Consider the following 13766-nt stretch of genomic DNA (forward strand, 5'->3'; position numbering starts at 1 on the left):
GGGCGGGTGCTAAAAACCTGAAGGCCCAGCACTGATGGTGGGGATTTTTCCATCTTTTTTCCATGATTAGATGATAGCGTATTTACATTTACCAATTCCCCCCATGGTCAATCTTCACCCCCGATTTCTATTCCCCCCCACCATATGGTGAGTTCCCAACCACAACCAGGGAAGAGATTAGAGATTAGATTCACACAGAAATAAAACAATAAAAACTACCTGCGCATCAATATCTTTTACTGTTAATAACCAGCGTACATTGACAAACAGCAGTCCTATGTATAAAATACCATTCAAATGACTTCTCAAAGTTATTCAAAGTTAATGCAGTTGAAGCCGACCCAGCAACTTCACAAGGGCACAATAGCTGAAGCAAGGTCACTGACATGGGAGGGGTTGGGGGTAGACAGACAATGTTTCATTATTCTCCACTCTCTCACAGCATCTTTTCACAGTGCCTGTCAGTCAGAAATGATGCCCTCTCCCATTTTGATCGCTGCAAGATAGAAGACACCAAAGCAGAGCGAGGGGCAAGGTCAGAAGTTTACATTATATGGACAGAGGTGAACTCTGCGCCAATAATTCCACATTCACCACCGATTTGTCTTGAAAGCAAAAGATGGGAAACACTGCGTGATGTCACTGCTGAATGGCCGAAACCGGACCCACGTTAAAACTCGAAGAGGAAAGTGTAGAACTGAACCGGTTTAAACTCCTCTGACGAGACATTTCTCAATTCGTGCCTATGTGGTGTAGAATCGCCATACGCTAACACTCCACCCCGTAAGCAAACCAAACCACACGGTCCAAGATAACTGGGCCTCAGAGAGAGCTGGTGAGAGTCAAGTGACCCACACATCCACTCACTCTTCATTGGAGCCTCATTCGCTTCTCAGGAGGAGCCTTGACGGTTGAACTCTGCTGCGAGCTCTTTGTTGTGTCTTTTTCTTCCTGTTTAACAGTTTCAGCTATTGGTTCTGGTTCCTTCTTTATCTGTTCCACTGGAGGGAGGGAGGGAGGGAGGGAGGGAGGGAAGTGGTAAAGAAGAGGGAACAAATTAACAACAACAAAATTACATTTATAGAGCGCCTTTCACGTCGGGAAGACTCCCAAAGTGCTGAACAGTCAGGTGTTGGGGCCCGAGCATGGGGGAGGGGTGGTGTAGGGATGAGGGAAGGCAGAGAGGTGGGAGGGCGACCAAAGGCACGATCAGAGAGAAGGGTCTTGACACCAGCCTTAAAGGAGACAAGGTAGGGAGCGAGGCGAAGGACTGTGGGATGGAGTTCCAGAGTGTGGGGGCAGAGAGGCTGAAACAATTGGAAAATGCTGCTATGAGTGCAACCTGGTAAAATTTAATAAGTCAAGTTTGTGAAATAGGAAATGCTCACCTGGTACAGGCTTCTCGCCACGTTTGGGCTGAAAATAAAATGAAAGTCAATGTGTGAAATGGTCACAGACAAAGGTAACAGAGTCAAAGCACTCATGTGGGTCATTCCTGCAGCTTCAGGGATAATGTGTTGGATTCCTGATAAAATGTGAACTTAAGACTCAGTTGTCAGCCACTTGCAGACTAATGGCGGGTGGGGGGGGTAGAGAACTGCACTGATCTGCTCCCTCAGTCACGGACGGAAATGTGGTGAAGGGAGGGCAGAAGAAATAAATATAATAATCCTTGTATTTGATATGTGCCTCATCATGTCGTTCAAACGTCTCAAAGCGATTTACAGAATATACAACAACAACAACAAGATTGCATTTATAGAGAGCTTTTCACGTTGGGAGGACGTCCCAAGGCGCTGTACAGTTGGGTCAGGACCCGAGCAAGGGGGAAATGGTCGAGGGGAGGGAAGGGAGGGAGCGAGGAGGGGGTAGAGAGTCGAGAGGGGAGCTGAAGGCTCGGTCAAAGAGAAAGGTCTTGAGACCGGCCTTGAAGGAGGAAAGGGAGGAAGCAAGGCGAAGGCACTGGGGGATGGAGTTCCAGAGCCTAGGGTCTGAGAGGCTGAAGGCCCAGCCACCGATGGTAGGGCGGTTGGGGCGGGGGATGTGGAGCAGACCGGAGCCAGAGGAACGGAGAGTATGGGCAGGTAGGTAGGGGGATAGTAGGTCGGAGAGGTAGGAGAGTGCAAGACCGTGAATGGCCTTGTGGGTGAGGATGAGGATCTTGAATTCGATCCTCTGGGGGATGGGGAGCCAGTAGAGGCGAGCGAGGGTGGGAGTGATGTGTTCCCGAAGCCTGGTGCGGGACAGTACACGAGCTGCAGAGTTCTGAATGACCTGCAGCTTGTGGAGGGAGGTGCCGGGAGGGCCGGCGAGGAGAGAGTTCCCATAGTCCAGCCTTGAGGTGATAAAGGCGTGGCCCAGGGTGTCAGCAGCGTGAGGGGTGAGGTAGTGCCGTAGTCTGGCGATGTTCCGGAGGTGATGGAAGGCAGTGCCAGTTGTGGCGCGGATATGAGGGAGAAAGGACAGCTCAGGGTCGAACAGAACACCGAGGTTCCGGACTGGCTTTGAGAGGTATATATACTGTAAATATACTGTAAAGTGAATTGACTGAATATTTTGTGGACAAAACACAGCAGCCAATTGCACACAGCAGCATCCCACAACCAGTCATGGATTGAGTGACCAAATAATATTTTTTTGGGAAGGATTATTACCCCAGGAAAAGCGATCTGCCAATCGACTACCAACTGGGCTCTACTACTAAATGAACAGAAGTGTGTGGAATAAGAAAATTTGCCTAAGGTTTTGCCCCACCCAGGAATCAAACCTGGGTCTTCTCACTTTTGAGGTGAGTGCTCTAACCAATACACTGCAGGACTCTATGACTTCCAAACTACAAAGGAAAATAAGGCCAAAAGCCTAACATTTTCTAACAGACTTAGAATATAATACAGTTTACATTTCTATAGCACACTTTCACGTTGGGAGGACTCACCTGAATGAACTTGGGTTGGAATTTTTGCCGCAGATCCAACAGCAACATGTCTACTCTCTGTCGCTGGAATAAAGAACTTGGTTCCTCTTTCTTCTTTGATTTTGGTTTTACTTTATCTGGGGGTAGGGGACAACGGGGGGGGGGGGGGGGAGAAAGAAAGGAGATGGTTGAGAAGAAAGTAGAAATAACATTTGACCTATGTTAAAAAAAATCACAACACTGATATTTTTTAATGTAGATAGACTGGAAAGGTTAGGCCTTTTTGCGCTAGAGAAAGATCGTTTAAGAGGGGACCCCACAGAGGCTTTTAAAATGATAAAAGGGTTCGATAAGGTTAGCATTATTTGGCTGTTCCCATTTGTTGGGGAGTCCCATAACCAGGAGACAAGTGTATGATAGCAATTAGGGGATCTAAGAGAATTTAAGAGCAACTACTTCAGGCAGAAGACAGTGAGAATGTGTAACACACTGCTTGAAGCAGTAATTGAATCAAACAGTATAAGTGCATTTATGAGAAAGCTAGTTTATACCTGTGAAGGAGAAGAGAAGGGTCTGGAGGGAGTAAGAAGTGGGTGGAAACTTCTGCGCAGTATAAATGGCTCACCTGTTTCCGTGCTATAGGTTTTATGGAGATCTATGTAAATATCGAAACCAGCAAATTTTATTTTGAAAATGTGAGCGGGAATCAAACCCAGGGCATTCCACGTGACGCACTAACCCAGTGAGCGATCATCTGGTTTACAACTAGCATCTTGGTAAATCGTGCAGTGAAACAGACATCAGTTACTTAAAAATAAATCTAAGCTCCCATTTAAGATCGAGTGAGTTATAAAGATTTATCTAATTTCCCAGTTTGAATACAAATCTCAACAAAGCGTCAGATGCAGAACTCAAATGCACTCACTGGTATACAACTTACCTCTTTCCTCTTGATCTTTGAAGTGCCACCAGTAGCCTTTGGAAGGGTGGTACCGGCAGTAAGACATTGATTCATCAAACGCAGACTGAATCGCATGCACTGCTGTAAGCTGTTTCGGGGAGAACAAAATAAAAAGTTACAATGAGCTACAAATTCTACCTGGATTGAGATTTACTCAATTATTATTAGCTTTTCTGAGCATCCAGAGTTTGTCAAATTCTTAAATATAGCTTTAATTCTGAGTTTGTTCTTTTAAGAAACTATGAAAACTATCTTCAAAGGTAAAATACAATTCAATAATTTGCTCTCGGATTTGCTGCGATAATAGAATAAATTTAGATCCAGGTGGAATTTTACCCCACACATCTCTAACACCCCAATGTAAAAATATAATTAATTCCCTCAATCCCCAACCGTGGAACACTGCTGTGAGCAAATTGGTTGCCGTGTTTTTGCCCAAAAAATACACAGTAAAAATTGTGAAGCACTTTGAGACGTCTCAATGACTTGATAAGGCGCTATATCAAATGCAAGGATTATTATAATTATTGCTATTATTAGAAAATAGTGTTGCTCACCATTCTGGAGTTTATCACTGAACCCAGGTCAGGAGCCTGATAAACCACTCCAGCAATGATGTAGTAATCAGCAAGTGGAGTAACTGGAAGAGATTCACAATCGGAACACAAGCAAATTACTCACTGGAGAACTTTAAAATGAATAAAAGTCAAGAGTTTTCTCACGCAGGGTTTCTCATACTTTTAGGTCAATGTGATGGTGAGAATAGTTAACAATCCTTGAATTTCAGCTCACGGATATCAAACTGGAACATTCAACTCTTATTCCCCACCAAACTGGGGTTTTGAATTAAGAGTTGTGGAGGCCGTGGTCTGTGTGTGTGGAAGTAAAAAGGTGACTGAAGGCGCGGTCGAAGGTAACTCGCTCGTTTACTCACTCAAAACTACAATCCCATGATTTTAACAAAGTTAGCAAACTATTATAGCGAGGAACACAACAAGCTCTTACCTTGTATGGCCGAGTACCGGTGCTGTTTTCGAATGATATAAAGTATGGGCTCCTGAGCATGCAGTAGTATGTATTCTAAGCCGGTCATATTGCTGTGTGAAAAGCAAAGACAAGGGTTCACTTGGACAGTTTCAGCAGCTACCCTCCCTCACTCAGATATGAATTTTCATTCCATACAGAGATCAAAGCTATCCAGCCCAGAATCAATGTAAAATCCATGACTGTTTGTGGGACACTGCTGTGTACAATTGGCTGCCGCGTTTCACTCACAAAATATACAGTCAATTCACTTTACAGTACTTTCTGTGAAGCACTTTGAGACATCTCGAAGACGTGATAAGGCGCAATATCAAATGCAAGGATTATTATAGGATTATTATTAAAAACGTGGACAGAAACCAACGAGATGGAGCATTTGTTCAACTTCTCAGAGGTTCATGAAACCCAAAGTAGCTTCAAGTTGTGTGATCTGGAGGGCTTTTATGCTAACCAAAATCTGCATTTTTTTATTAAAAATAGCTTAACCTCCCCAAATAATACTGCAATTAAGCTCCTACCCCCACCCACGCACAAACTGCATTAAAATGAGATGTGCTCAATATTTCACTCAATTTAAAATCGGTTGCCTAGCCAAGATTGTTAAGCCACTTAGAACATCTCCTGACATGAAAGCACTATGTAGATTTGTACTGTATTGTTATATACATTCATAGAAAGTACAGCTCAGAAAAGGATATTTTGGCCCATCCAAACCAGCTGACGCTTATACTTCACACAAGTGCCCACCCTGGATCCTATTCCTAGTCCGTATCTTGACCTTTTCCCCATATGCCTCAGCTTTATTCTTCCTAAACCATGTGTCCAGTCTTCTTATGAATGTGTACAGGTTGCCGCCACAATAATTAACTGTAAAATCAAATTCCACACTTGCACCATACTGTGATATAATCAAATACAGGCAGCTATTATGACAAAGGCCCTCCACCAACACACGGTGCAAAATTGAGGCCTTCAACCTCACATCAGGAAAACAGAAGTCATTTTTAACTGTGGCTAAAAGGCAAAAGGCATTTTAAATTTAAACAGCGTGGCTCTGGTCTCCAATTCTATACAGGGTAGTGGAGGGATTGGGAAAGAGAAATCAAAAGGTTCAGGGGCTAGCGGCCGCCGATGGTGAAGTTGAGGGTACGAGGGACAAACAGGAGGCTAGAGACAGCCGAGCAAACATATCAAAATAGGATTGACATGGATTGTTAGCGGCAAACACAGGTTTGGGGAGTGTTCCAGCATCATATGCGGATTATTGAACATCACCCACTGCAAATGGTCCAGACTCAGCCGCTGCATTTTCACCACCTCATTGTTGCAGGTGCGATCGTAGAAAGGATTGCTTCGTTCAGAGAAATAATCCAGCACATTCACAGGGTTTAGGATAGGAATCCAGGCGCTGTCGACCCAGGAGATTCCCAACAGGTTATCTAGAAAATGAGCGAGAGTGCGGTATAAACACGAGGAGCTCACTGACCAGAGCAATTAGGACGGTTAAAGGGCTAAAGGAGGAAGAAGAGGGGGAAACGGAGCTCGAACAATGTGCTGACATCAACACAGGGCAGAGAAACTATTAATAAATACAACTTGCAGAAGGATTTAGGGCCCTGGAGAGGAGGGGGGGGGGAGGGGGGGGGAGAGGAGGAGGGGGGAGAGGGGGGGAGGGGAGGGGGGGAGGGAGAGGGGGAGAGGAGGGGGGAGAGGGAGGGGGGAGAGGGGGAAGGGGGGAGGGGGGGGGGGAGAGGAGGAGAGGGGGAGAGGGGGGGAGAGGGGAGGGGGAGGAGAGGGGGAGAGGGGGAGAGGGGGGAGGGGGAGGGAGGGGGGGAGAGGAGGGAGGAGGGAGAGGGGGGGAGAGGGGAGGGGGGAGAGAGGGGAGAGGAGGGGGGAGAGAGGGGGAAGGGGGGAGGGAGGGGGGGGAGAGGAGGGAGGAGGGAGAGGGGGGGAGGGGAGGGGGGAGAGAGGGGGAGGGGGGGAGGGGAGGGGGGGAGGGGAGAGGGGAGAGGGGGGAGAGGAGAGGGGGCGCGGGTAGAGGGGGTGGCGGGGGAGGGGAGAGGGGGCGCGGGGGAGAGGGGGGGAGAGGGACAGGGGCCGCGCTCCTCACCGCGGTTCTCAGCCGCTGCTACCGCCGCCGCCGCCGCCGCCATGTTACTGGCGCAGAGTGATGGCGTCATCAGCGGCGCAGCCAGATGAGGACGCCGCCCTCCAAGCCCCGCCCCTCCTGTCAATCACTATCACCTTCGCTGCAGGTAGAGCGTCCCCTGGCGGACAGAAAGGTCCTGGTTCACCTGCAGCACACACTGCACTGCACTGTACTGCACAGCCTGTCAACTGCTTTGAGACATCTCGATGACATAATAAAGCTCTCTATGATAATAATAATGATGATAATGATGATAATAATAATAATCCTATTGGCTGCCGCATTTCCCCACAAAATACACAGTCACTCCACTTTACAGGTTGTGAGTCCTGGAGCTCAGTGGTTAGAGCACTCGCTTTGCAAGCGAGAGACCCGACTCCATTGGAGCAGCATGTTTCGTTGGTACTGTAATAATAATAATCCTTGCATTTGATATAGCGCCTTATCACGTCGTTGAGACGTCGCTAAGTGCTTCACTGAATATACTGTAAAGTAAGTTGAGATGTATATTTTGTGGGTGAACACAGCAGCCAATTGCTCATAGTATTGGCCCACAAACTCTCTTCCGGTGTCCTGACTAACAATCCCCCACATAAAATTGGTCACTCACTCCATGGCTGCTTGTGGGGCATCGCTGTGCGCAATTGGGCTCCCGCATTTCGCCCACAAAATATATAGTCAATCCGCTTTACAGTGTGAAGCGCTTTGAGAAGTCTTGACGATGTGATAAGGCGCTATATCGAATTATTAAGAGGAAGACTGTCTGACCGGGATAGAAGTTCAGTGATGGGATGATGTAGGTTTACATAATAATTGTTAACAATCTCTGCATTTGATACAACAACTTGCGTTTATATAGTGTCCCTTGCACAGGGTAGCGTCCCAGAGCGCTTGACAATGGTGGAGCATGACACAAAGCCGTTGGGAGCGGGAGGTGACCGTAGGCACGGTAGAAGAAGAAGGTTTTCAGATGCAACCTGACAATGGGGAAGGAAGGGACAAGGCGGAGGGGTAGAGAAAGAGTGTTCCAGAGCTTTGGGGCGTAATGGCTGAGAGATACAGTAACTTTAATGTCAGGAGGACGTCTCAAAAAGCTTCACAGGATTCACTGAAAAGTGTAGTGACTGCTTATTTCATTAGGCAAACACGTCAGCCAATTTGGGGCTCGATTTACCCTCTAGTTTGGATTTACCCTCTACCCTGAAGAGTAACTTGTTATTTATTACAGCATCTTATCACGTCAAAACATCTCAAAGAACTTCACTGGCTGCTAGTGACTGTTTTTGTATGCAACCCAAAAGGTCTCACTCAACGACCACGAGCTGAAGGTCCATGTAATCTGGAGGGTTGTTGGCCAGGTCTGCAGTGGGGGCTGGTATGACAGTCAATCAAATGGCTGTTTAATGAAGTAACAATCTTACCTCAGTGTTGGTGGGAAAGCACGTCAGCACACATACAGGGTCTGCATGAACAGTTTAAATTAATTTCTACCAATTATTCACCATTAATGGGAAAGGTAATTAGTGGAATTTTAATTCCAAGGGAAAGCCGGAGAGTTCAGTGCAAGGGCTGGTGCCAATTATCTGCTTAAACGATTTCTGGCTGAGACCTCAAATTGAATTCTATCTGCTTTATATAGCGCGGTGGGTGTGACGAGCCCTGTCAAACATGAACTGTGCAGCTGACTCCCTCCTTATAACAAGGCCGCTTGGGTCTGTTACATCTGGGCTGTTAGGGTCTACGATGTGAGACCTTTGTTATAACTGACGGTTTGGGTCTGGGATATGAGATCCCCAGTTATAATGGGGACATTGAGGATTGAGGTCTGTAATATGCCATCCCCCCTCTACCCCCCCCCCCCCCCCCCCACACCCCCCCACCCACACACACACATTGTAATAAGGTTTTGGGGCAAGTTTCCTTACTCCACATGTCTCTGTTTTCCTAGCAGTAAGTAGGAATTTGTCAGTCGATTGGTGGATCACTTTCCGGGTGTAAAAATCCCTTCAAAAAAAATAATAGTCATTTGGTCACTCGATCCACAACTGTTTGTGACACACTGCTGTGCGCAATTGGCTGCTGCGTTTCGCCCACAAAATATACAGTGAATTCACTTTACAGTATATTTTTTAAAATCTATCAAAATGCAAGGATTATTATTATTATTATAAAAGACATTTCCTTTGGCTGGTTCCCGTGCAAAACTGACGAAATTCCCAGGAAGTACGTGGAGACCTGTAGCTCAGTGGTTAGAGCACTCGCTTTGCAAGCGAGAGACCTGAGTTCAATTCCAGGCAGAGGGCGAAACCTCGGGCAAGTTTCCTTACTCCACACAGAGCCTAATAATAATCCCTCCAAAAAACCCAAAACAATAATAAAATTGGTCATTTTCAATCCACCGACTGTTTGTGGGACATTGCTGTGCGCAATTGGCTGCCGCGTTCGCCCACAAATATACAGTCAATTCACTTTACAGTGTGTTCTGTGAAGCGCTTTGGGACGTCCTCCTGACGTGAAAAGTGCTATATCAAATGCAAGGATTATTATTATTATTATTACAGTATGCCCTGTGAAGCGCTTTGAGACGTCTCAACAACAATGTGATAATCGAATGCAAGAATTATTCCCGATCGTGTTGTGTGACGCAGGCATCTGTCAGGCTAGACCTGAAAGTTCACGAGAGACCCCCTGGTGCTGTGAAAGTGCCATGGTTGCAATGTGCTGCAGATTCGTGTTGCACTACCTGATGTGCTATATGTTTACTGCACCCCTTACTGGCTGCTGTCTGCCATAACATGACCCACACAGCCAATTTTATACACATCAGCCTGCAGGACGGCACTCAGGATTCCATAAGAATAACCTCATCAAGTTGAATGGTCTCAGAGCACTTTACAGCAATTACTGTTAAGTGCAGTGATTGGGTATTTGTAGGCGAACACTGCAGCCAATTTGTGCACAGCAATTTCCCTCAAACAGCCAGGCAGTGAAAGATCAATTTTATCTGGAGGATTGTTGGTCAGGGGAATGGGAAAATCTCCCTTCTCTTTTAAGATTGTGCCATGGGTTATTTAACGTTGATGTGATGAACAGCTACATGGGACCTTGGCCGAAAGACAAGACCTCTGGCAATGCAGAGTTTCCCCCAGTAATGTAATGTATTGGAGTATCAGCCTAGACCGTCCTGCTCAAAGTCACAGGAAATGGTCTGACACTGTGTCGATTCAATAGTTTCTGTTCTGGATCCAGACAATGAGCTTCTATCTCCTGTTATAACTTGACTAAATCAAGATGAAGCTGAAAGAGATCTAGGTTTGTTAAGAATAATAATAATCCTTGCATTTAATATAGCGTCTTATCACATCTTCGAGACGTCTCAAAGTGCTTCACAGAATATACCATGAAGTGAGTTGACCGTACATTTCGTGGGTGAAACGCGGCAGCCAATTCCACACAGCAGTATCCCACAAACAGTCGTGGATTGAGTGACCAAATTTTTTTTAATTGACTGCTCACTCATATCAAAACAGTGAGGCAGCAATAAATAAGGCAAACAGGATGCTGGACTACATTCCCAAATCAGTTGAGTTCAGATCCACAGACGTCATACTCAAGCTATATACTTCTCTAATCAGATTAGAGTACTGCATTCTAATCCCAATCCCTAGTTCGGGTGCAAATCCTTGACTGTCCAGCACCTTGGGATGTTCCAGTCCTTAATTACCTTCTGAGTAAAGAAATCCTTCCCAGTGTCTATCCAGCAATTGTCCTTGAAAGGCGCTATACAAATATAATTTGTTGTTGTTGCAAACAGTTCTGGTCACCACGACAGAAGGATAGTGCTGAGGAAAGCAACGAGGATGATCCCCAGTCTTAGAGAAAAGAGTTATGAGCAACGATTAGACAAGCTAGGGATTTTAACTCTGAGACATCTCAGAGTGGATCATACTAGAAATACTAGCAAAGGTCAATTTCCGGATAGACGTAAGGAAATATGCTTTTATCCAGCAGGCGAGCCTTCAGCCTCTCTGGAACACCAGCCCACAGTCTCTACGCCTCACCCCCTCCCTTGCCTCCTTCAAGAACCGTCTCAAGACCATCATCCTTTCGATTGTGCCTTCGGTCACCCTCATGCCCTCCACCCCTCCTGACCCCAACCACCAGCTCGGGTGGGGATCCCCGACTGTCCTTGGGACGTCCTCCTGACATGAAAGGTCTATACAAATGTAATTTCTTGTTGTTGTTGCCAGGAAGGTGGTTGAGGCTAGGGACTCATTTAATAAGTAGCTTGATACTGTGATGGGAGTACGGTAAGGTGGGTGTTCTAGAAGAATAAGATAGGATGGGCCGAAGGGTCTCCTTCATCTAAGCTGATCTTGTGATCTTATAAACAGCAAACAGTGGCAAGAGCTGGAATTCTAACCTGTAGCTGTGTGGGTCATGTTATGGCAGACAGCAGCCAGTAAGGGGTGCAGTAAACATATAGCACATCAGGTAGTGCAACACGAATCTGCAGCACATTGCAACCTGAATAATAATAGTAAAAATAGTAATAATCCTTGCATTTGATATAACGCCTTATCACGTCTTCAAGACGTCTCAAAGCGCTTCACAGACTATACTGTAAAGTGAATCGACTGTGAATTGGCTGCCGCGTTTCTCCCACAAATATACAGTCAATTCACTTTACAGTCTATTCTGTGAAGCGCTTTGAGACGTCCAGAAGACATGAAAAGCGCTATATCAAGTGCAAGAATTATTATTATTATTATTATTTTGCGGGCGAAATACGTCAGGGCACATGAGCTAAAGGACCCCATGATCGCTCATCTTGCCTTACACCAGGGTCTTGCTCGGGGTGGGTGGGTGGGGGGGGTGGATTTTGGTGCCCAAGGCCCTCTGCCTTGCAGAGAGACTGCTGCCAGATCCAGATGGTAGACGGACAGTAGCCTCCAGGAACTGGCCAGCAATTGCAACAAGGCCAAGTGGCTGTCTCCCCATCTGGCATTTACCTGGTAGATTGCTCGCTGTGTATGGTTAAGTGTGCCCAGAGGCATGATATGAGGGTTAGGTTGGCTAAACACTTTGTACGTGCAAAATAATGCCACAGGCAAAAGAGAAATTGCTGGGAAATGCTTTACAAGCTGGGATCTTTTTCATTTCAGCAGTTGTTGGCACTTGTTACTCACTCACCCTCTGAGGCTATTTGTCTGGGAGAAAGTCGGCTCAGTTTTGGGAAGGACTGGATTAGCTGTACGAGCTGCTATATCTGCCTGGCGCCATCCGTCTCTGACAGATCAAACAGATCGTGTCATCCCAGACATGTGGAAATTTGTACGTGGAGATAGCATGCATATCATAATAATAATAATCCTTGCATTTGATAGACAGGTATTCCTCTTGGCACAATTGACTCTTTAACAACATTACGGCTTCAGTCAGACTGGAGTGACACCAATGGGAAACAGAAGGGGAGACTATCCACTAGTAGCTGCCCTCAGTCCTTCTTGTAACAATACTAATACTTTCATTTGATACAGCACCTTATCACGACATTGAGACGTCTCAAAGCGCTTCACAGGATATACTGTAAGGTGAATTGACTTGTGTACTTTGTGGGTGAAACATGGCAGCCAATTGTGCATGGCCGTGTCCCTGAAACAGTAATGGATTGAGTGATTGAGTATTTGCTATACATAATGTATATAGATTCATATATAGAGAGAGGAGAGACAAATAGAGAGAGAATGGAAAATATATAAAACACGTGGAACTATCAGCCGTTGGGGTGGGGGAGGACTTGATCCAAATGATGAGACAAAAGAATAAGGTGGATCTAAGCGATTTAGAGAGAAAGAGGTCATGGGTTTAAAATGAAACAGTCTTAAATGGAAATAGCGATTAGAACAAAATGTATATCTCCCAGATTAGTGAATACAGTATAAGGAACAGACTCCTGAATGCATGTTATTTAATCCCTACAAAAGTAAGTAGATAAGTATCTAGTTGGCACAATATTGGTGGAAAAATGGGATAAGTATCAGCGTGGTTCAGTTGTTAGGCTCCATGACGAGACTTATTGGGGGTGCCATCTTCAGGTGAGATATTAAATCGAGGTCCCGTCTGCTGTGTAGGTGGACATTAAAAGAACAATGGAGCAATCTGAAAAGTGAAGGGAGTCTTTCTCTCCCATTGTCCTGGACAACAATCTCCCAAATAAAATTGGTCACTCACTCCATGGCTGTTTGTGGAACATTGCTGTGTGCAAACTGTGTGCGTTTCGCCCACAAAATACACAGTTTTTCAATGAGTTCTGTAAAGATGATGAGATGTTTTCCCAACATGAAAGGAGTTACGTCAAATGCAGGGATTAATAAGTGCAACTAACAAATGTTTAACAGAAGTCAATGCTCATTGGAAGGAAGGAAGGAAGGAAGGAAGGAAGGACCATGCTGTTAGACCATGCTTACGATCCCCTCCCCCCTCCCCACAGCTCAATGCCGGCTCTGACACCGTTAAGATCTTTAAGATGCTACCCTGCATGAAGGGTGTCATATAAATGCAAGTTGTTGCTGTAACATTTTTGCTCAATTTTGAGGATCAAGCATTATCTATGCTGAACCTTCCTTGAAGGAGACCGAGTGGGCAGAACGAGGGAGAGGTTTTTATGTGATGCATGGAAGGAGCAAGCTTGTTGG

At 45.8% G+C, this 13766-nt stretch overlaps 1 protein-coding gene across 1 annotated transcript; it reads right to left on the minus strand.

The window, feature by feature from the left end:
* Window positions 1-220: 220 nt before the first annotated feature.
* Window positions 221-7079, minus strand: med6 (mediator complex subunit 6). The gene is made up of 8 exons (XM_042338345.1): window positions 7030-7079; window positions 6199-6358; window positions 4881-4972; window positions 4433-4515; window positions 3855-3963; window positions 2936-3051; window positions 1389-1416; window positions 221-1001 (listed from the first exon to the last, which is right to left on the minus strand). The coding sequence occupies exons 1-8, from the start codon at window positions 7070-7072 to the stop codon at window positions 871-873; spliced, it is 762 nt and encodes a 253-aa protein (XP_042194279.1). The 5' UTR covers window positions 7073-7079; the 3' UTR covers window positions 221-870.
* Window positions 7080-13766: the final 6687 nt, after the last annotated feature.

Source organism: Callorhinchus milii, unplaced genomic scaffold (genome assembly GCF_018977255.1).
Source record: "Callorhinchus milii isolate IMCB2004 unplaced genomic scaffold, IMCB_Cmil_1.0 Scaffold9, whole genome shotgun sequence".
In the NCBI taxonomy this organism is placed as follows: domain Eukaryota; kingdom Metazoa; phylum Chordata; class Chondrichthyes; order Chimaeriformes; family Callorhinchidae; genus Callorhinchus; species Callorhinchus milii.